At 44.7% G+C, this 21,880-nt stretch overlaps 1 protein-coding gene across 4 annotated transcripts in view; it reads right to left on the reverse strand.

Moving 5' to 3' along the window:
• The window catches only part of ASAP2 (ArfGAP with SH3 domain, ankyrin repeat and PH domain 2), a 196,656-nt gene that overhangs the window by 100,177 nt on the left and 74,599 nt on the right, over nt 1-21,880 (reverse strand). For all 4 annotated transcript variants that reach the window (XM_040427499.1, XM_040427500.1, XM_040427498.1 and 1 more), the window contains exon 3: nt 11,975-12,120. In XM_040427499.1, coding sequence (XP_040283433.1) covers nt 11,975-12,120 — 146 coding nt within the window. The remainder of the gene's footprint in view (nt 1-11,974; nt 12,121-21,880) is intronic.

Raw genomic sequence — 21,880 nt, forward strand, 5'->3', positions numbered from 1 at the left:
ATTGCCGGACCCGACGTTTAGCTTTTTCTGAATAGTTACCATGGCTACCGGGACGCTAAAGTCCTGACAGCCATGGTAAGTGTAGCGGGGAGCGGGGGAGCAGTGTACTTACCGTCCGTGCGGCTCCCCGGGCGCTCCAGAGTGACGTCAGGGCGCCCCAAGCGCATGGATCACGTGATCACATGGATCACGTCATCCATGCGCATGGGGCGCTCTGACGTCATTCTGGAGCGCCCGGGGAGCCGCACGGACTGTAAGTATACCGCTCCCCCGCTCCCCGCTCCTACTATGGCAACCAGGACTTTAATAGCGTCCTGGGTGCCATAGTAACACTGAAAGCATTTGGAAGACGGTTCCGTCTTCAAATGCTTTCAGTACACTTGCGTTGTTACGGATCCGGCAGGCACCTCCGGCAACGGAAGTGCATGTCGGATCCCAACAACGCAAGTGTGAAAGAGGCCTAAACTTGCTTTTTTTTTTTATTTATTCCAATTTAAATCTAGTAGGAGTCGGAGTTGGTTCATTTTTTGCTGACTCCAGGTACCCAAAATTGCCTCCGACTCTGACTCCACAGGCCTGCAAATTACCGTAGACTTTATGAGCCAGTTTGCTTTTTTCTCTTCTTGTGGCCAGGCAATAAGACTTCCCATAGATGTCAATGGATAACAACCCAAAAAGTTAGGTTTCCATCTTTGGTATAAATATAGCCACAAATCTGATGAATGCTTAAATAGCAATTCCGAAAAACTGTAATACTTTGACATTGGGAAACAAAGCAGAGAACATTAAAGTTTGTAATGATGTGACATCAGCCTGGTAATCTGGTAGCACACTGGATCTCTAGGTAATCCTAAAATGATCCCGTAATAAAATTAATATATTTGACAGAACATCCAATTTAGCCATAAACCATTTGTTGAGCGCCTCTCATAACGCAGCAGACTCCATGAATGTTGTGATTTAAAGGGGCTTTCCAATGTTTTTTCTCACACTGAACAGTGCCAGATTGGAAACCACCTTAATAATCCAGGAAACCCAGACAGTACTTCCCGATGTCTCCTTCCCTCCTACGTGACGACAGGACCACCAGGTTACATAACTGCTGCTCTACATACATGTATGTCTGCTATGGCACCTATGAGATTTGTTTTGTCCTTTCAGGGCAAAATGAGTGCAGGCTGCCATAAACAGCGCTTATATTCTACAGTATGTTCTAAAGTTTGGAGAACAAAATCTCCCTGGGCTGTCCTGTGTCCTGACCGGTTCTTCTAGCTCACATTAGGGAATTTTACCTTCAAAGTCTGGCTCAGTGGCTCTCCAGGTATTGTGAAACTACAACTCCCAGCATGCTCTCACAGCCTGTTTGTTCGTACATGTTCTGATTTGTGATATTATATCCGCTAGAAAGCCACAAGTTGCAGACCACTGGTTTAGGCTACTTTTACATCTGCTGGATCTCAAAACCGCAGGAAAACACATCCGTTTGAATAATACAACCAGCTGCATCCGTTCAGAATGGATCTGATTGTATTATATTGAAAAATGAAAATGCTGGATCCGGCATCAAAAACCACTGCAAGTCAATGGGCACTGGAATGGGGGTTTTTTTTGTCCGAAAAAAACGTATCCGGCACCATTGACTTACATGGTTTTTGTGTGCGGCATGTTCTGCTTCCCATGCTTCACCAGTTTTGTGTGCGGTATGGGAACACAACAAAACAGAACAGAATGCATTGTCATCCGATTGGCAATGAATGGGGACAAAACTGAAGCGTTCTCCTCCGGTTTGAGATTCTCTGCCGGATTTCAAAACCGGAAAGGAAAATACAGATGTTAAAGTAGTCTTAGACACCGCCGTGAAGTCTTCTTTCCCCAGAGATTCTCCAGTCCTCCACAGGTGTTGCCATCCTGCTCTCCAAGCGTCACCGAATAATCTAGTTTCATATATCTTCTTTATACTGGTTATTTTCTCTTATACAGGTCAATGCCTTTAAAGGGGTTTTCTGGGTTTTTATATTGATGACCTAGGTCATTACTATTAGATCAGTGGTGGTCCGACTCCTGGCACCCTCACCGATCAGCTGTTTGAAGAGACTGCGGACTCCTCCCAGCTTGCCAAGCAAAGCGCTGTCCATTGAATAGTGGCTGTGCTTGGTATTGCAGCTTAACCCTATTTATCTGAATGGAACTGAGCTTTGCCTAGGCCATGTGACCAATAGGCATGACATCACTGGCCTAGGAAGAGACCTCGGTGGTCACCGGTCTCTACAAAAAGCTGATTAGCGGGGGTGTGGGGAGCCAGACACCCACCGATCTGATGTTGATGACATATGCAGAGGATAGACCATCAATATCAAAAACTATGGAGTGTCTTAGTAAATTTCCTTAAAGGCGTTATCCCCAAAATTATTCCCATCCACAGGATAGGCGATTATTGTCAGATCACTGGTGGCCCAACCACTGTGGGCCTCACTGGTCCTGACAACCAAGGGTCCCCGAGTCCCCTCTCTAAATGGTGTAGTAGTGCACATTAGTCTACCACTCTATTCATTTCTATGGGACTGACAGTGCGATGTGTATGCCGGTCCCATAACAGCAATAACTCCTTTAAAGGGGCAGTCCAGGAATATATAGTTATGGTCACACGTGGCATATATTGATGTGGAAAATCAGAAAAATCCAAAGAAAAACCTGCATGTGGCTTTTCCTACAGATTTTGCAGCACAATTGCTGCAGATTTCACCCTCTGCACTGCAAAGGGCGATATCTGCAGCATAAAAGTTAACATGCTGCAAATTCAAAATCCACGCAACGTGTCAAGTTTGGTGTGGATTCCATTGTGGAAACCTTCTGCAGCATGTGGTTGAGATTTGCAGCTTGTATAACTTTCCAGCATATATGCAATGGTCCCAGGAAGGGAAAACCGTTAATTACACTACAGGTCGTCTCCTCTGGACCACTCCAGAGGAGACGACACGTAGTGTAATGAACAGGAAACTGCGCTCGTATGGAGCGCCACCCCATCTTCAAACAACTGATCGGCGGGGGTCCCGGGGTTTGGATCCCCGCTGATCTGATATTGATGACCTATCCTGAGGATAGGTCACCAATATATATCTCTACACATCCCCTTTAACCCCTTTTAGCAGTGAACCACCGGGTCACTGCATATACATCTTGTGTGGCCCTGGCCTAAAGGTACTTCCAGCCACTGCAGAATATTTCCGTGGCAAATCTAATTCCAAATCCATGGTGAATATACAGCAATACTTGCATGTGTTACACGTTGCAGATTCAGCACAGATTTCCCCCCTACTACACTGAAAGTAGTGAAAATCTGTGACAAATCCATAAGACAATAAGCATCCTCATTTTTCTGTGTGGAAGATGTTCATAACATGGGGGTGAGATTTGTAAAATTTCATCCATTTGCTGGCTAATCTAATGCACTGTGGGATGGGTCTGCTGCTAATTTGAACAGGTAAAATCCATGTGGCCGCATCCCATTCATCATTGGCTAGGCACAGCGCAGCACATCTGGCAGTGGCAGTGCATGGTACTGCATCTCTAAATAGGACGGAGCTGCCAGGAAGGGAATTCTAGACTTGAAGCACTATGGCCATAGTGGAGGACGCTTACCTTCAGCAGTGCAGCATGTAACATTACGTGCACATGAAGTAGTGCCATTCAATATACTTTCTATGAAATAGACATTTCCTGCGTGTCGAGATCGCACTTGCATGAATACGCTTGCAAAGTTTGAATTTATTAGTCAGTAAGGCAGTGAAATATAATGCCTTAGATGGTAATGCACCCTTTATCAGACATTTATGTGCATTGTGTCACACCTATTTAAAAAATGACGCCCCATGGTACACTGACAGGGAGACTTAAAGGGGTTGTCCAGGGAGGGAAAATTGTTAGTAAGTGTAGAATACTCATTTTCATGGATGCCCAAGCTTCCGATCCGCTGCTGGTCTCCGCTTTCCAGTCCTGTCCCAACTCACAGAAAATACCTGGAGAATCCTGCTCAGTCAATCAGCGATCGAGGCGCGTCACCACCAGTGATTGGCTGAGCAGGCAGGAAAACAGAGGCCAGCGGGAACCCGGTATGTGCAAGAACGGACGCGCAGGGGAATGGCGAGAGTGAGTATCCCTTCTTTTATTTTTTATCCTACTCAGAGCACTTTTTAACAAATTTCCCCCCCGGACCACCTCTTAAAGGAGATGTTTTATGCCAAGCACACATGTACTGTTCTTCTCCCCGCGCTCAGTCCTGTATTATAAAGCTGTTACAGATGACTATCGATCCGGTTTTAGACTCTGGCGTTGTTCTCTACATTATTCTATTTAGTTGTTATTACAGAAAATCGACAATTTTCCGCTCTACAATGTTGACGACATGCTTGGATCAATTAAATCTTTCCTTCCTCAGCTTTCCGACTGTAAGATCTCTGGAGTTCACACAATGGGGGCTCGGTTTGCCAGCGGGAGAAGACACAATGGTTTTCTGAAGACGTACAGCCTTGCGTACCAGAGATCTGCACAGATGCTTAACAAAGCTGAAAGGATCTATAAAAAAAAAAGCAGCCGGCAAAGTATCTCATTTCTCATGTGTAGCTTCCAAGGGGATTTGGAGAAACGCTTCCCCCAACCACAAAATGACTGATAATTGGCAATGTCAGCAAGGAGCCACCGGCCTTTCCTGCACCACCAATGTTGATGTGGGCTGAAGACCCCGAACAGCTGTTTTCTCATAAGACTCAGCCTCCGCAGTGGTCTCTGCCCTGTCCTTGATCCTACCATTACATTATCGCAGGGATGAAACCTAGACTACGACACTTACAAAACCGAGCAGCTAATATCCATCATATCTAACTGGCTCTGGAGGACCTGGACCTGGAGACAGACGAGAAGCAGTGGTCTTGAGGACACATGTTTTATTGAGCTCCCGGTCAGTCAATACGACTAAAATACAGTTGGCCTTAGGCTACTTTCACACTGGCGTTTTGGCTTTCCGTTTGGGTTATCCGTTCAGGGCTCTCACAAGCGGTCCAAAGCGGATCAGTTTTGCCCTAATGCATTCTGAATGGATAAGGATCCGCTCAGTTTGCCTCCGATCAGTCTCCATTCCGCTCTGGAGGCGGACACCACAACGCTGCCTGCAGTGTTTTGGTGTCCGTCTGATGAAACTGAGCCAAACGGATCCGTCCTGGCACACAATGTAAGTCAATAGGGACGGATCCGTTTTCACTGACACAATCTGGCACAATAGAAAACGGATCCGTCTCCCATTGACTTTCAGGGGAGTTCATGACGGATCCGTCTTGGCTATGTTACAGATAATACAAACAGATCCGTTCATGATGGATGCATGCGGCTGTATTATTGTATCGGATCCGTTTTTGCAGCTCCATGACAGATCCACCCAAAACGCGAGTGTGAAAGTAGCCTTAGTCCACAGCTGACAACACAGAACTACATATTGCTTCAACTGCATAACAAAAGAGAAGGCTTTAAGAGTTGTCACATCATGAAAACCTTTGTCCATACGCTCTAGGTCATCCAGACATCATAAAGGAAGGAGCTCCTGCTGGGAACACTCTCTATGAACCACAGATACTAAGAAGCGCTGGCTCTCATTCTGGCGGACTCGGGCTGTCCATGTGATATATTTATCTTACTGTCCACCAGGTCATTCTACATTTCTCCTCATTTCTCCTATAGAAAAGATCACCTGCTTCCTGAGGTTCCTGGGAGCTGAACCTGCAGCAAGTTCTCAGGTTAGGCTCTGTTCACACCTGCGTTGAAAGCTCTGTTGCAGATTTCAACATATTTGATGGGAAGACTAACGCAGCTTGGGGCACTATTCTTGAGGGACATGATGGACCCCATTATTAAGCTAATGGGTTCTGCTGGTAGCTGCTGATGTCCACTGGCGATGACTCTGGCCCTCCATCACGGTTTCCATTTATGACTGAAACCACAACCCAAAATGTGAAGAGCCTTAAAGGGGTATTCCAATTATATCACAATATGCCATCATCCACAGGATAGGGCATTGTTGTTTGATCGGTGAGAATGAATTAAGAAGCATGGCGTGTGCCCAACCATCTGCTCCATTGATTTCGGGAGGACCCTGTTTTCACGACCAGTGGCGACTTCTGCGCTTTTTAATTCACTCCTGGTTTTGGTTTCCAAAACTGAAGAAACCCGAACATGTGGCCGTACCCTTTGGTTACTTTTTTTCGTAACCATTTCTGAGACAACTGTGCGACAACCAATATGGCACTCGTTACAATTCCTTTATGGGTTGTCACCCAGCTTTCCAGGAATCCTTTGGAGCAATACCTTGAAGTTAAAGGGGTTGTACCGTCTCACAACCAACGCCGCCCATGTCAGATAGGTGGGGGTCCCACCCATAGCACATGCACCAATCTCTACAAAGGTGCCCCTAGAGCGAAGGACAGCGCACCAGCATGTGCGATGAGATCTCCATTCACTTGTTTTTCTGAAACTCCCTCAGAAGTGATTGGAGAGTGCACCTCACAAGGACAGTGGAACTTCCATAGAAGGGAACGGAGGGCAATCACGCATGGGCGGCTGCTCTCCGCTCACTTCAGGGGTCCCGTTCTGGAGATAGGTGCGGGTCCCAGAGGTGAGGTCCCTTGCGATATGCCAACAATGTCTCAGATGAGACAACTCCTTTAAAGCAATGGTCCAGGAGGGGAAATACTATAGCACAAATAAAATTATGGATTTGCCATTTGAGAAAGATGGGCAATGACCCCTAGAAGAGTCACAAGGGTGGTCACTCAGATTTCCCAGAGAGAGATATAACTACAGTGTTCAATGTTGGTTATGAAACATAACAAGATGTCTTAAAGGGGTTATCCCATGATTAATGTAAAAAAATTAAATATCATATAGTACATGACAACCTCTTTCTACCAAAGCTAGAACCAGCCCTGTACCTTACATGGATCCAGAGATCTCCCCATTCATTGCTCTGCTAGATTTATATCAAGCTGACAGCTCAAGGGGAGTGTCTTTTCTGCTGCAGCTCAGGGGGCGTGTCCATGCTCTCCCTATAACAACTCAGGAGGCGTGTCTTTTTTGCTGCAGCTCAGGGGGCGTGTCCATGCTCCCCCCATCACAGCTCAGAAGGCAGTTGAAGGATGAAACTGAGCATGTGCGGCCTTCTCAGTGAGCAGGTCGAAGAAATAAGAAAAAGAGCAAACAGCAGGTGGCGCTGTACAGATACATTTTATTGAATAACTATGGCTATGCAAAAATTTTAATTACATGCAATTACAAAAGTATTCAGATCCAGGTGCTGGTTTGAAAACTGTAAAATATTTTTTGTGAGACAACCCCTTTAAGGGCTATTTACTAAGGATTTAATGCATGCATTGCCCCAGCGCTCGCTGCCCGCTCACGCACGCTCCTCATCTTGCTTACTCAAGTAAATATGTAGCTTTTAGCATCGACAAATGCACTTCACAACAGTAAATGGGTTTCAGACTTATTTCAACAAGCGCCCACGTCCCTCCTGTCTGCTTCACCGCAGGAATCTAGCGCTGGGCAGTCAATCGGATGTAAATTACTGTTTGCACCTGTCAGGGACTACCCGGCTTGCCAATTACAACAAACCAAACAAGACCGGCCAGGGATCAGAGGCAGCACCACAGGGATGAGGGCTTTATAGCCATAACTTGGCTGGAGCTGCAACAACACAGACAGGTCTGAATTACATTAACCGTGTAGTGAGGGTCATGAAGTGCCGAGTAACAGAGGAGAATGAATCTTACGATATTATAGTGGTGCCTTATTATGAAAGACACTGAAATAACACCTACTGGAAAACACGCATTAACGCACAAGGAAAAATACTATTTGTGTGATATTTTGCTGGATGCTCCTTTGACCACCTCTAATTGAAATGCAAAAAAAATTAAAAATATCAAGCACATTTTATTTTATATCATCCTGTAGCACAAAAAGCAACATTTCTGGGGTTTATTAGTAAGAGCAGTAGTTTGTGCTCCAGAGCTGTAGTTCCTTTTAGGAAATGCAATTACTGTCAATCTTTTTGAAGGCTGTAGGCAACTGTCTGTTGTCCCCAATCATGCCTTAAAGAGGAGCTGTCCCCTCTCCTGACATGTCTGTTTTAGTAACTACGGTACTTGCATCCTTGTGTAATGATTCTGGAGCATCTACTCTTATGACTCTGAAGTGCCATTCCTTTACTATTCCTGCTAGAAGTTATAAATGAATTGCCAGCAGTTTGCAATAAAGGTCTGTATGGGTGTTACCAGTTTGGAGGGTGTCCCTGCACAGTCTGACATTATCCAATCGGTGCTGCCAGTGTTCGACTATACAGGGACACACCCCCAACTAGTAACACCCAGTTGGACCTTCGTGGCAAACTGCTGGCAATTCCTTCATAACTTCCAACAGGAATAATAAAAGAATGGCACATCATAGAGTCCTAAGAATAGATGCTCCAGAATTGTTATAATATGGGGGATACAAGTAGTTACTAAAACAAACGTGTCAGGAGCGGTGTCCTGTTTAAAGGGTTTTCTAGCTTAGACATATTTGGATCTCACCTATCTCCAGAAAAGGGGGTCTCCCAACTTCCAACCTGCGAGTACTGGGAGTAGAAAGGGTGGTTGTGCAGGTCAGTTCTCTCCATTCACTTCCATGGGAGTGCGGTCCAGCAAGCAGAGCATACTTGCTGGACTGTTTTCGGAACTTCCATAGAAATGAATGGAAATGGCTGCCCGAGGATCTGTTCAAAAATGGATCTGACACTGATGTGAACAAAAGCCATATACATATACACTCATCTAAAGAATTATTAGGAACACCATACTAATACTTTTGCCTTCAGAACTGCCTTAATTCTACGTGGCATTGATTCAACAAGGTGCTGATAGCATTCTTTAGAAATGTTGGCCCATATTGATAGGATAGCATCTTGCAGTTGATGGAGATTTGAGGGATGCACATCCAGGGCATGAAGCTCCCGTTCCACCACATCCCAAAGATGCTCTATTGGGTTGAGATCTGGTGACTGTGGGGGCCATTTTAGTACAGTGAACTCATTGTCATGTTCAAGAAACCAATTTGAAATGATTCGAGCTTTGTGACATGGTGCATTATCCTGCTGGAAGTAGCCATCAGAGGATGGATACATGTTCTCATTCTGTTTACGCCAAATTCGGACTCTACCATTTGAATATCTCAACAGAAATCGAGACTCATCCGACCAGGCAGCATTTTTCCAGTCTTCAGCAGTCCAATTTTGGTGAGCTCGTGCAAATTGTAGCCTCTTTTTCCTATTTGTAGTGGAGATGAGTGGTACCCGGTGGGGTCTTCTGCTGTTGTAGCCCATCCGCCTCAAGGTTGTGCGTGTTGTGGCTTCACAAATGCTTTGCTGCATACCTCGGTTGTAATGAGTGGTTATTTCAGTCAACGTTGCTCTTCTATCAGCTTGAATCAGTCGGCCCATTCTCCTCTGACCTCTAGCATCCACAAGGCATTTTTGCCCACAGGACTGCCGCATACTGGATGTTTTTCCCTTTTCACACCATTCTTTGTAAACCCTAGAAATGGTTGTGCGTGAAAATCCCAGTAACTGAGCAGATTGTGAAATACTCAGACCGGCCCGTCTGGCACCAACAACCATGCCACGCTCAAAATTGCTTAAATCACCTTTCTTTCCCATTCTGACATTTAGTTTGGAGTTCAGGAGATTGTCTTGACCAGGACCACCCCCCCTAAATGTATTGAAGCAACTGCCATGTGATTGGTTGACTAGATAATTGCATTAATGAGAAATAGAACAGGTGTTCCTAATAATTCTTTAGGTGAGTATATATTATATATATATATATATATATATATGTATATATATATATATATATATATATATATATATATATATATATATATATATGAGGGATCCATATATAGGCACACATATGCTAGTATCTAAGCGAATATCTCTCTCATACATATTATATAGGTGTATATGTGCGGTATATTGCCATCTACTGTATTATCTCTGTAATATATGATTACTGTAAATTACGGGCAATAACAAAGTCTCTTTTTTTTTTTTTTTTTTTTTTAGCAATTCTTCAGCTGCCTTTCAGTCTTCTGGACATGAAATGAAATGAAATATCCCACTTCCAACCACTCGTTATATTTGTGAACGCTTTACGAGCTGAATGGGACAAAGAGAAGCCGCGGTCGGGCTCGCGCGTGCCATGTTATTTTAGTGAACCCTGCAGAGCGCCAGTCTACACATTTACAAAGCTGCACATGTCAAGCGAATGAAAGCCAGGCTGTCCATGTTCATTACTGGAAGCAGCACCCATCCGCTTTATTACTGCGCGTGTGAGAGTAAGCGGTGGCACAATTCCAGCAAGCGAGACGAGCGGGTGCAGGCATCTGTACGCCGCTATGTGTGTAATGGCACCAGGCTGCATACAGACACAGGGCTGCTCGCTGACGTCTATTCATGGAATTTATAGTAGAAGACACAATATAATAAAAATCCAGTTGGACGTATGAAATCTATACATTTACACATTTTTTTACACTAGTCCAGAGCCCATGGCAATAGGTCATTTAGGGGTCCAAAAAATTATATAAATAAAATTTAAAAAATTAGGTTTCTACTGCAGAATTTGGGTTGCACAACATCTAAATTCCACTAAAAAGTAAAGAACAGTAATAAACCTCATTCACAAACATCATAAGGCCAAGTTCACATCCAGCAGATACAAAGCAGACACTGCGCAACGGGGGGAAATAAGAATGCAATGTTCTTGGTGAGATCTGAACCAAACCCATTGCAATCCATTTGCTTATTTGCTTGCAGATTTTGGTACAGATTTTTAGGCTAGTATCATGTATACTTTACACTTTGTGCAAATTACACCATGAGCTAGTGAAATTTTGGGACCTTGATGCAATGTGACACCAAAATGAAAGGGGTCGTCCAGGACTGAAATACTGATATCTCATTGGTCGGGGCACCCCATCAATCAGTTGTTGGAAAGAGCTCAAAGTGCTCACGTTAGCGCTGCGGCCATTTTCTAGGCCTGTGATGTCGCTTGCATTGGTCATGGCCTATGTTTAGCTCAGTACTATTCAAGTCAATGGGATTGAGCTGCAATACCAAGTACATCCACTATACAACGCACGGCGCTGTGCTTGGCACACAACGAAGCACAGTGGTGGCCCCTTCCAACAGCTGATCGGCAGGAGGATCCTCACTAATCTCATACTGAGGACTTAGGGCTCATGCCCACGACCGTGTGTATTTTGTGGTATGCAAAACACGGATCCGCAAAAAATATAGATGACGTCCGTGTGCATTTTGTGGGAATGGAACAGCTGTCCCCTTATTGTACAGTCCTATCCTTGTCCGTAATGCGGACAATAAATCGAACAGGTTCTATATATTATTATTTTTTTTTGCAGAATTAATATTTGAATCCTGGAAAAGCCCTTTAAATTCTATGCTTGAAATACAAAGGGCACATATATCCTACTGAAATGAATAGTGGAAAAACTGCACAAAATAAGGGTCCATTCACACGTCCGTGTGTGTTTTGCGGATCCGCAAAACAAGGACACTGGCAATGTGCGTTCCACATTTTGCAGACCGCACATCGCCGGCACTATAATAGAATATGTTCTTTTTTCTTTTTTTCGAAAACGGAAATGCGGACCCGGAAGTGCGGATCCGCATTTCCGGATCCGGGCAGCACTTCGTGCAGCCCCATAGAAATGAATGGGTCTGCAATTCCGTTCCGCAAAATGCGGAACAGAATTGCGGACGTGTGAATGGACCCTAGTGACAGGTGCAGATCCACAGATCAGTATATACAACATTAAACCAATTATAGAATCTACACGTGAAACACACTAGACATAAAGAAAACATCCGTCTTACCAGATTTTTAAAAAGTGCAGTGAGTTCCTTGGTGAAGACAGAGAATTTCAAGAAGGCTGTTCCTAAATCTGGGTCATCTCTGCATACACAGCTAGTTCCAAATTTATCCAGTGCTTGGGTATACTGCTCTTCATTCTCTACGTGGGCTTTAAAGAGAAAGCAAAAAGTATTAACCAAGCAGTTCCTTATAGCGTAGTTATGAACAGTACAAAACATAACAAAAACTAGAAAAAATGGAGTTTACACCTTTTGGTACATACATTTCAATCAACAGAGCATGCCCAGAGCTCTATCTCCTTCATATATTCCTTAAAGTGGTTGTCCAGGATTTTGTTTTATAAGAAATGTATACTTACCCGTTCCTCAACTCTCCGTGGATGTCTTTACTGGACTTCCTGTCCATGTGGAGGTTGACAGATGGGGACTGGGCCTCGTGCCCCACTGCAGTGATGACTGGCCTCAACGATGACATGTCCCCAAGCAGAACTGCTGGATCACGTGTCGCTTGGAGACACATCACTGCTGTGGCCAATCATTGGCTGCAGCGGCGCACGTGACCCTGTCCATGTGGACAGATATGGACTGGAAGTCCAGTGAAGACCGCCTGGGAGACACAGAGCAAATGCGGAGTGGCAGGGAGCCGGTAAATACAGATTTCTTCACAGCCGGTATCGCTTGTTGGGACTTTAAAAAAAAATCCTGGACAACGCCTTTAAACACTGATGATTGAAATTGTTAAAGGGGTTCTCCACTTAGTGCAATCATTTTCTGTTAGAAGAGTGCCAAGCACATAAGATAATAAGATCAAAGGGTATTCTGGTGCTGGGACCCCCAACGATGAACTGTAATAGTTGGAGGAACCCAAGAGCAAGGTTCAATTCCCCTACAGCATCTCCACAGGGGAAATGAAGCATTACACAGGGCCCACTGTAATCCATAGGAACTCTGCACTATGCACAAACCTGCTGGGTCCTCCAGAACAAGAGGCACTCTCCACGCAGGCTTAGTGTATTGAACAGGGAATCTATTCTATTAACTCCCTAGTAGAGTATTTAAAGAGGTGTTTTCTAAGCCAGAGAAACCCTATAATTTACCTACACACATCCATAGACAAGATCTCAATAAATGTAGAATTATGAATGGGCAGCATGAGTGCCCAGCAGCCATATTATTGAATACACAGCATCGTCACATTTTTTTTGTGACTGTTGCGTCACAGTCGCATCATGGCGCTTTGCTACACCACTGAAATACATTATATGAAATGTCGCCATGTATCCGTACTCTTAAAGGGCATCTGTCAGCAGATTTGTACCTATGAAACTGGCTGACCTGTTACATGTGCGCTTGGCAGCTGAAGGCATCTGTGTTGGTCCCATGTTCATATGTGCCCACATTGCTGAGAAAAATGAAGTTTTAATATATGCAAATGAGCCTCTAGGAGCAACGGGGGCGTTACCATTACTCCTAGAGACTCTGCTATTTCTGCAACTGCCAAGTCCTCTGTACTTTGATTGACAGAGCTGAATGTGATTACATTTACACTGCCTGGTGCTGTCAAGGTGCAGAAGTCGCACCATAAATAGCTAAGCCTCTAGGTGTAATGGTAACGCCCCCGTTGCTCCTAGAGGCTCATTTGCATATATTAAAACTTCATTTTTCTCAGTAACGCGGACACATATGAACATGGGACCAAGACAGATGCCTTCAGCTGCCAAGCGCACATGTAACAGGTCAACCAGTGTCATAGGTACAGAACTGCTGACAGATGCTGGGAGGCAGCTTGCTGCAGAAGACACAGCAGGACACCTTCATTCTTATTATATGACAACCCAACCATTGCAACGTGGCGAATATTTAAATAAAAGGCAAAGACACAATGCACCAAGGGTAAACCAATAAAACTAAAAAGTCACCTAAAGGTCAGTGAACAGTATACTCTGTGACCTGTAGAAAGAAATTAGGTGGCATACGCCAAGACGTAACGACGAAAGACGGCATCTACACCAGACGTGCCGTAAAGTCTCTACATAACACTGACTGACAACCAGGCTCCTAAACCATAATTTGTACTTTATGGCAGAGACAGAAAATCACTTACAAGAATGAGTGGAAAAAAAAGCACCCGCTTCTTCAATCAAATCTGCTCCCAAGATCATAGAGGACTGAAATTACTGATTCTCCATCTCCCAGGAGGGAAACAGGAATACATTTCCATAGAGCACATTTTATTTTACAGGGAAGAGAAGAATAATCTTCAAAGTTATCAAGACCTCAACATTTTGAAGATTTTTTTTATTATAACAGGTAGGTACTAGGTAGACGCAGAGCAGGAGAAAAAGGGGCAATTGCAGACAGTCCGCCACCCCGGTCTATGGTGGTATTATTTAGGAACTACAGTATATAGAATTACTCTTTAAGCACTATATAGCAATATTATTTGTGTACGTTATGGCACAATTGTGTTCACTGTATGAAAATATTATGGAGACACTGTATGGTGGTGAAAAAGGGATGGAGCTATCCTCGAGACAGGTCATCAATATCTACTCAGGGGAGCATCCGACTCCTGGCACCCCTGACGATCAGCTGTTTGCAGGGGCTGGATGAGTGCCGCAGCGTCTTCATACCGTACCCAACGGTATAGTGCCTGTGCTTGGTATTGCAGCTCAATCACTTGAATGGGACTCAGCAGCAGAAGGGTCATTTAACCAATGCACGCAACGTTACTGACCAAGGAAGAGGATGCAGTTCTTCCCCAAGCACTGCTGCTACTTTCAACAGCTGATCGACGAGGGTGCCAGGAGTCAGACCTAGAGATGAGGGAATCAATTGATAAGAATTATGTTATTAAGCAGGATTCTGCACCTGCAATAGATGACGAACCCCCCACCCCCTCCTTCCCCCACCGTATCAATAACAGGACCAGACATTTTGCCTGGCCCTAACAATCTTGCGCCTGCGCTGCTGCTCCGAGTAGCAGTGCAAGCGTAGAGGTTCTGCTACCACTACTGGAGTGGCAGCTGCGCATATGTCCCTATATGTCCAGGAAGCAGTGCATGAATTGCCGCCGCTCCAGCAGTGGAGCCTCTGTGCTTGTGGCCGAGGTGGATGGTAGTCGGACCCGCAATGATCAGATATTGTTGACCTATCCTATGGACCGGTCATCAATATTTAAGCACTAAACAACCACTTTAATAAATACATTATGACAGTATTATTTAGACACAATATGTCATAGGTGTGGTATCCTTTCTTCTAAAAGAACACAGCATGATCAGACCCTTGGCCAGGAATCAGCAACCTCCGGCGCTCTAGCTGTTCCAAAACGACAACTTCCCCCACCGATCAGTTGCTTGAGAAGGCACAGGCGCTTGCAGTAGCACCGCAGCGTTCTCGCAGCTTTCCCTAGGCCATGTGATGTCATGTTCATGGGTCACATGGCTTAGGAGCAGCTAAGCCCCATTGAAGTGAATGGTGCTGAGCTGCAATACCAAGCACAGCCGCTATACATGGCGCTGTGCTTGGTAAACTGAAAGAAGGCCGCGGTGCTTCTGCAAGCTCCGGTGTTCTTGGAAATGGACCCCACCAATCAGATACGGATGACCTATCCAGAGGATAAGTGATCAGTACAAAATTCCCAGAAAACCCCTTTAAGGTTTCTGACCCTTATCCAAGGTAGACACATTGGCGGTCATTTATGATGCTGAAATACCGCCTATATTAGGCGTATTTCAGGTGCAGATTGTGGTGCAACAGTTAGTTGCGCCTCAATCTGGGACTTTTCCCCGCTAACTTCAGGTCTTTAAAAAAAAAGTGGGCGTGGCATGTGCTGGGAAAGGGAGGTGACGGCAGGCCTGTCTCATTTACCGCGTTTCAGATGTAGAAAAAGGTCTAAATGTACGACAGCCTGGAAGCTAGTTTACATTTAGAAGCGGCTGGGGATCCGACAAAGTTATGAGGAGGCCGGCGCATCTTCATAACTCCAGCGGATCCACCGCCAGCGCAGGGGTTTAAGACTGAAGTCTATAACGCCGGTCTTAACAAATGACCCCCATTATCTTGCTAAGTTTGGCATGGTTTATAACCTAGATCACGTGTCTACTCATTTTGATCAATTGTATATAAAACATACAGTGACACGTAAAAATAGAGACGACGACAGGTATTTTTATGATTAAACAAAAGAGGGTGTCACTATCTCACCCCGGCCACAGTGATATAATTATCAATTGTAGAATTGAATCAATAATGATAAAGTACCGGAAGAGCTCAATTGTACTCTGTAAGGGCAGACGGATCTGCACCAAGTGTCACAAGTAATTGATTTTTGAATGGGATTTAGTCCAGATGTTAATTGGAGATGGTCTTTACGTCTTGGTTATTTCAGGCTGCCCTGTTCCTGCCCCCTGGGTGGTTTGTAGCTGACAAAATGCTGAAAAGTGTCCACAGATGATAAATGCTATTCAGAGGATTCTGCCAAATACCTAATGCCAGTGCAGCCAGGAAACAGATTAGACGGGATGGATTTTTCCGTCTGATTCCATCTTTCATCCAAAAAAAAATAAAAAATAAATCGGACATCCTAATTGTCAGCCAAATGAGCAGCAGAGGGCCAGCTTACTTTTAAAAGGGAATGTGTCATCAGAAAAGACCTATTGTATGAATCACGTTTTTATGTTGAACATTTTTAGATTCCTGATTATTTTTAAATTTTACATGTCACTATATATATATATATATATATATATATATATATATATATATATATATATATATATATATATATATATATATATATATATATATATCCATAGAAAAGGTCAGGCAGCACTCCTTAATATGCAGCTGTAGCTGTGTAGGTGCCCGCGGCAGTCCCCCAATGCAGGACAGGATAAACACAGAAAATCCGCAGCACTCCTTGAAGTAAAAAAAATGTGCAATTTATTCACACATGTCAGAAAAGACAACGTTTCGGTTCTCTCACAGAACCTTTCTCAAGTCAAGTGACTTAACTTGAGAGAGGTTCTGTGAGAGAACCGAAACGTTGTCTTTTCTGACGTGTGAATAAATTGCACATTTTTTTACTTCAAGGAGTGCTGCGGATTTTCTGTGTTATATATATATATATATATATATAATTTATTTATTCTTTTCTTCATTGTAAAATCCTTTTTTTTTTTTCACTCTGGTCACTAAGTCTAATAATGTGGTGAGACCTCCTATTCTGTATGGTACACTTTTCATCAGTCATCTCATTATCATCAGGGGTAAGATTACAACTAAATCATCTGTATATAGATAGCAGAGGGTCCACCATTTACAATAAAAGTCCCGGTTTACCTACTTGCCCTCCCTGCACAATGAATCTGCACAGGGCAGGCAAGAATATCTACATTACTCTCCCAAAAACATCAAGGAATATCTCCTGGCTATTGTGTCTATGGACCATGTGGCAGCTGTAAAGCATATCTCTACATGCTGTTTAGGCTGGGTTCACATCACGTTTCTGCCATCCGTTTAACATATACGTTGGGGGGTGGGAAAGGATACAAAAGTGTAGCACACCGCGCTTTTCCATCCTGAAGTGTCCAGTAAAAAAAAACTGTATACAATAAAAGGTGTTATCCAACCCCTATGATGATCCCCCCCAATGCCCAGGCCCCATATATAGGTTATACTTACCCCACTCCCCGACACCCGCCCGCTGCATCTGTCCATCGCGTGGGGTTTGGGGGGGGGGGGGGGCCCAACAGCAGGCCTCGATAGGTACGAACCTACCTAGCGACAATATATATACCTGAAGGTGTCATCATAGGAAACTTTTCCTTAGGCCAGTTCCACAAGAGCATATTACAGACGTGTGTCTGGATCCGACTGCACATTTACAGACCCAAACTCACAGCAGCATAGGGATCTTTGACATGGTAAGTTCGGGTCTGTTACTCCTTGGTTGGGCTGAGACACACGTCTGTAATATAGATGCACAAATGGGTCCATGATACAGACATGTGAATCTAGTCTGAAAGGGGTTGTTCATCCCTTGGGACCTTTTCTACAGACCCCCACCGTGGTAATCATACTTATCTGATCCCAGCCACTAGGTTCCGGCTCCATCATTGCCCTGCGGGCTCTGCAGGTCCTGGTTCAGGTCATCTGGTTTGACACACTTATGTGACCACTGCAGTCAATGACTGGCCTCAGAAGGGATGACTGGCTTTAAGGGAAAGCAATCAATAGAAAAAGCTAATTTTAATTTAATTTTGAACACCTCACATAAGCCTCAAAGGAGGTCCGTCACCTCCAGAATCAGTAAGCAAAAAAACATGTAAGTTGGTGCCAGGAAACATAACTATATCTATCTTGCAAAAACCCGTTCCTTTAATCCTGGGAACAGCTTCTTGTTATTCTTATGCAAATAAGATTTTCGGTGCATTATGGATGGGGCCGCTCAGTTCGCTGCACCTGGCATCTCCTGTCATCGGTCTGAAATCTCAAAGACTGCCAAACATAAAAGGGGATGACGGTGCTGGATGGTGTTATAGCAGAGCCATGGTGCACCCCACAGAGTGGCTCCACCCATAGTGCACCACACAGAGTGGCCCCACCCATAGTGCACCACACAGAGTGGCCCCACCCATAGTGCACCACACAGAGTGGCCCCATCCATAGTGCACCACACAGAGTGGCTCCACCCATAGTGCACCACACAGAGTGGCCCCACCCATAGTGCACCACACAGAGTGGCCCCACCCATAGTGCACCACACAGAGTGGCCCCACCCATAGTGCACCACACAGAGTGGCCCCACCCATAGTGCACCACACAGAATGGCCCCACCCATAGTGCACCACACAGAATGGCCCCACCCATAGTGCACCACACAGAGTGGCCCCACCCATAGTGCACCACACAAATGGCTCCACCCATAGTGCACCACACAGAGTGGCCCCACCCATAGTGCACCACACAAATGGCTCCACCCATAGTGCACCACACAGAATGGCTCCACCCATAGTGCACCACACAGAATGGCTCCACCCATAGTGCACCACACAGAATGGCCCCACCCATAGTGCACCACACAGAGTGGCCCCACCCATAGTGCACCACACAGAGTGGCCCCACCCATAGTGCACCACACAGAGTGGCCCCACCCATAGTGCACCACACAGAGTGGCCCCACCCATAGTGCACCACACAGAGTGGCCCCACCCATAGTGCACCACACAGAGTGGCCCCACCCATAGTGCACCACACAGAGTGGCCCCACCCATAGTGCACCACACAGAGTGGCCCCACCCATAGTGCACCACACAGAGTGGCCCCACCCATAGTGCACCACACAGAGTGGCCCCACCCATAGTGCACCACACAGAGTGGCCCCACCCATAGTGCACCAAAAACCTTATTGGCATAAAAAGAAGCATTTCTCAGAATTAGAGGATCAGATTTTTGCAAGATAGGTATGGTTATGTTATGTATATCTTGGCTACATGGCAGAATGCTTATGCTAAAACTGATTTTGGAGGCGACAGGCTTCCCTTAAATGAAGTGTCCCAGACAAAAAATGGGTCTGCTATTTTCCCCCTAAAACAGCACCACTCATGTCCCTGGGCTGTGTCTGGTATTAGCTCAACCCCATTCACTTGAATATGGATCAGATGCAATATCATACACAGCCCATGGACAAAGGTGATGCTGTTTCTGGAGAAAAGAAAAATAAATAAAAAATAAAATAATAATAATAATAATAATAATAATAATAATAAATATTATTTTTTTTCCTGGTAAACTGTGCAACCGTGCCAATAAAAAAAAACTGGAAAATGCCTCACCCTTCTGTGAACCCTCCTAGCCATTTAATGTAAGTACGTTACAGTACAGTGCGGTTGTACAATTTAATCTGTCTCCGGTAAGACATTCTAAGGATGCCCTTAAATCAGGCCTGTCATAGTGACAGCTTCCCTTTAATATTTAAAGAAAGTGGCGTAATGGCGGTATAGAGCACACATCTTAAATCATCCATGCTAAATATGACTAATTTATGCAAGCGCATTACTCACGCTGCTAGTGCTGACATATCACTGACACATGTACCCGCTTGCATCAATGAACAGAATTTTAAAGGTAGTAATATAGTTAATGTGAGTAAGGAGCAAAACTCGAATTCTCTAGGGTCGTCTTTGACCAGTTAGTGAACCCAAAGTAGAAGGTACACAGTAGAAATAACAAAAGTAAAACTCTAACAAAACAAAAAGTGATATAAATGCTAAAAACAGAAATAGTCAATTTTCCCCGACACCCAGCCAATAGTTGGCCACGTCCCTTTGAGTAATTGACCACAAGTAAACTTTTGTAAAAAAAAAAAAAATTCAGTTAGCGGGTTGAACTCGACTGCCTTTGACTTTTCACGGCTCTAGCTGAACTGGAATCAGGCGATGGATGGTGCGTTTGCCAGATCTGTCCACCTCCACTTTAGCTTGGTTTTATATCGGCATCTAAAATAATGCAAAAACACCATAATTCCACTAAATGTATTTCACCAAATATACCCGGTTCTCTGAGGTGTTGAAGAGATCAGCCCGGGAAGAAAATACCCATGCTGACCTCCTATACATCAATGTAACTGACCTTACTGTAGAACTGCTTCTCCTCGTCTCTCTGCCATCTATACTTACCGTCAATGGTGAGCACTGACTACCCGCTCTCCGGGTTCTCCCTGGCGGCTCGTTAGTGAGCGCACAGGGCATACGCAGCACACATACGCTGTCACCCCTCACCACTGACGGTGTAGATGGAGGGGAGACAGGGTCAAGTGGCTTTATAGTATATAAGGTCAGTTATATTGATGCATAGGAGAGAAGCAGTGAGGGCCCTGCATGTAACAGTGAGCCTGGAGCGTCTGCACTGTACCGAATACTGAGAGTGGGGTAGGGGGGAACTTCCAAGTACAAAATCACCAAAAGTATATTGTAAAAATATTCTTAAATTCTCTATACATTTTTGGAAATTCCAGGCAACCCCTTTAAAGATGACCTGTCACCACTCCGGTCTTTTTTAGCAACTATTTGCAATCCCCGCAGCAGTCAACGACCAAACGCTTTTGCAGCACAATGGTGCAGCCATTGGCTTCTGCGTGTGCACATAGCTTGTTACAATCAGCCAGAACGTCAGCCATAGTTACTAAAACTCAGGAGAGGGAACGGGTCCTTTTTTAATTCAAAAGTTCAAAGCAACTCCACCCACCACTTACTGCATACTATTTATACATGGATCTCAATGATGTGGTAAACTACAGAGCTCCCCCTACTGGTGACCAAAGGCAGCCATGAGGCTAACTTTGTACTTTACGTCTATGGAGTGGATTTGGAGATCTGTATCAGAAAAACTCAAGTCGGCGTAGTAAAAAGATATATTAAGAAATGAATCAGAATCTAACGTTGGACCTAAAGAAGACAAACACAAAGGATGTGCCATTAGTGCAATGGTTTTGTGCTGAACCCCATCCACAAGGAAAGGAGAATCTCATAGTGTAATATGCAATAAATCCCGAATATGGTGCACCATGCCGAGCTAATGCAGCCCACTCCCGGCCACGACACTCATAATTGTGTCACCGGCAGCACTTTTACCAATTAGGATGAATCACCGTCTGCGTTTTAATAAGCCTAATAAAGGAAATATCCGCTATTGTTTTAAGCGCTGGCGCTTGCTGTGGCAGGGCCCAGTGGTTCAGTATGTTAATATGCGCGGGGCGCAGAGCTGATAGCGTTCAGTAATAGCAGGCAAGCGGGAAAGAAGGCATTTTAATGAGGCAATTACCCAAGGCAGCTGACGATGCTTGGCACGAGGGCACACAACGAAAAGCGACTAAGTGCTGGCAGTAAAATGAGCGAATGTCAA

This window comes from Bufo bufo, chromosome 4 (genome assembly GCF_905171765.1).
Source record: "Bufo bufo chromosome 4, aBufBuf1.1, whole genome shotgun sequence".
Taxonomy (NCBI): Eukaryota; Metazoa; Chordata; class Amphibia; order Anura; family Bufonidae; genus Bufo; species Bufo bufo.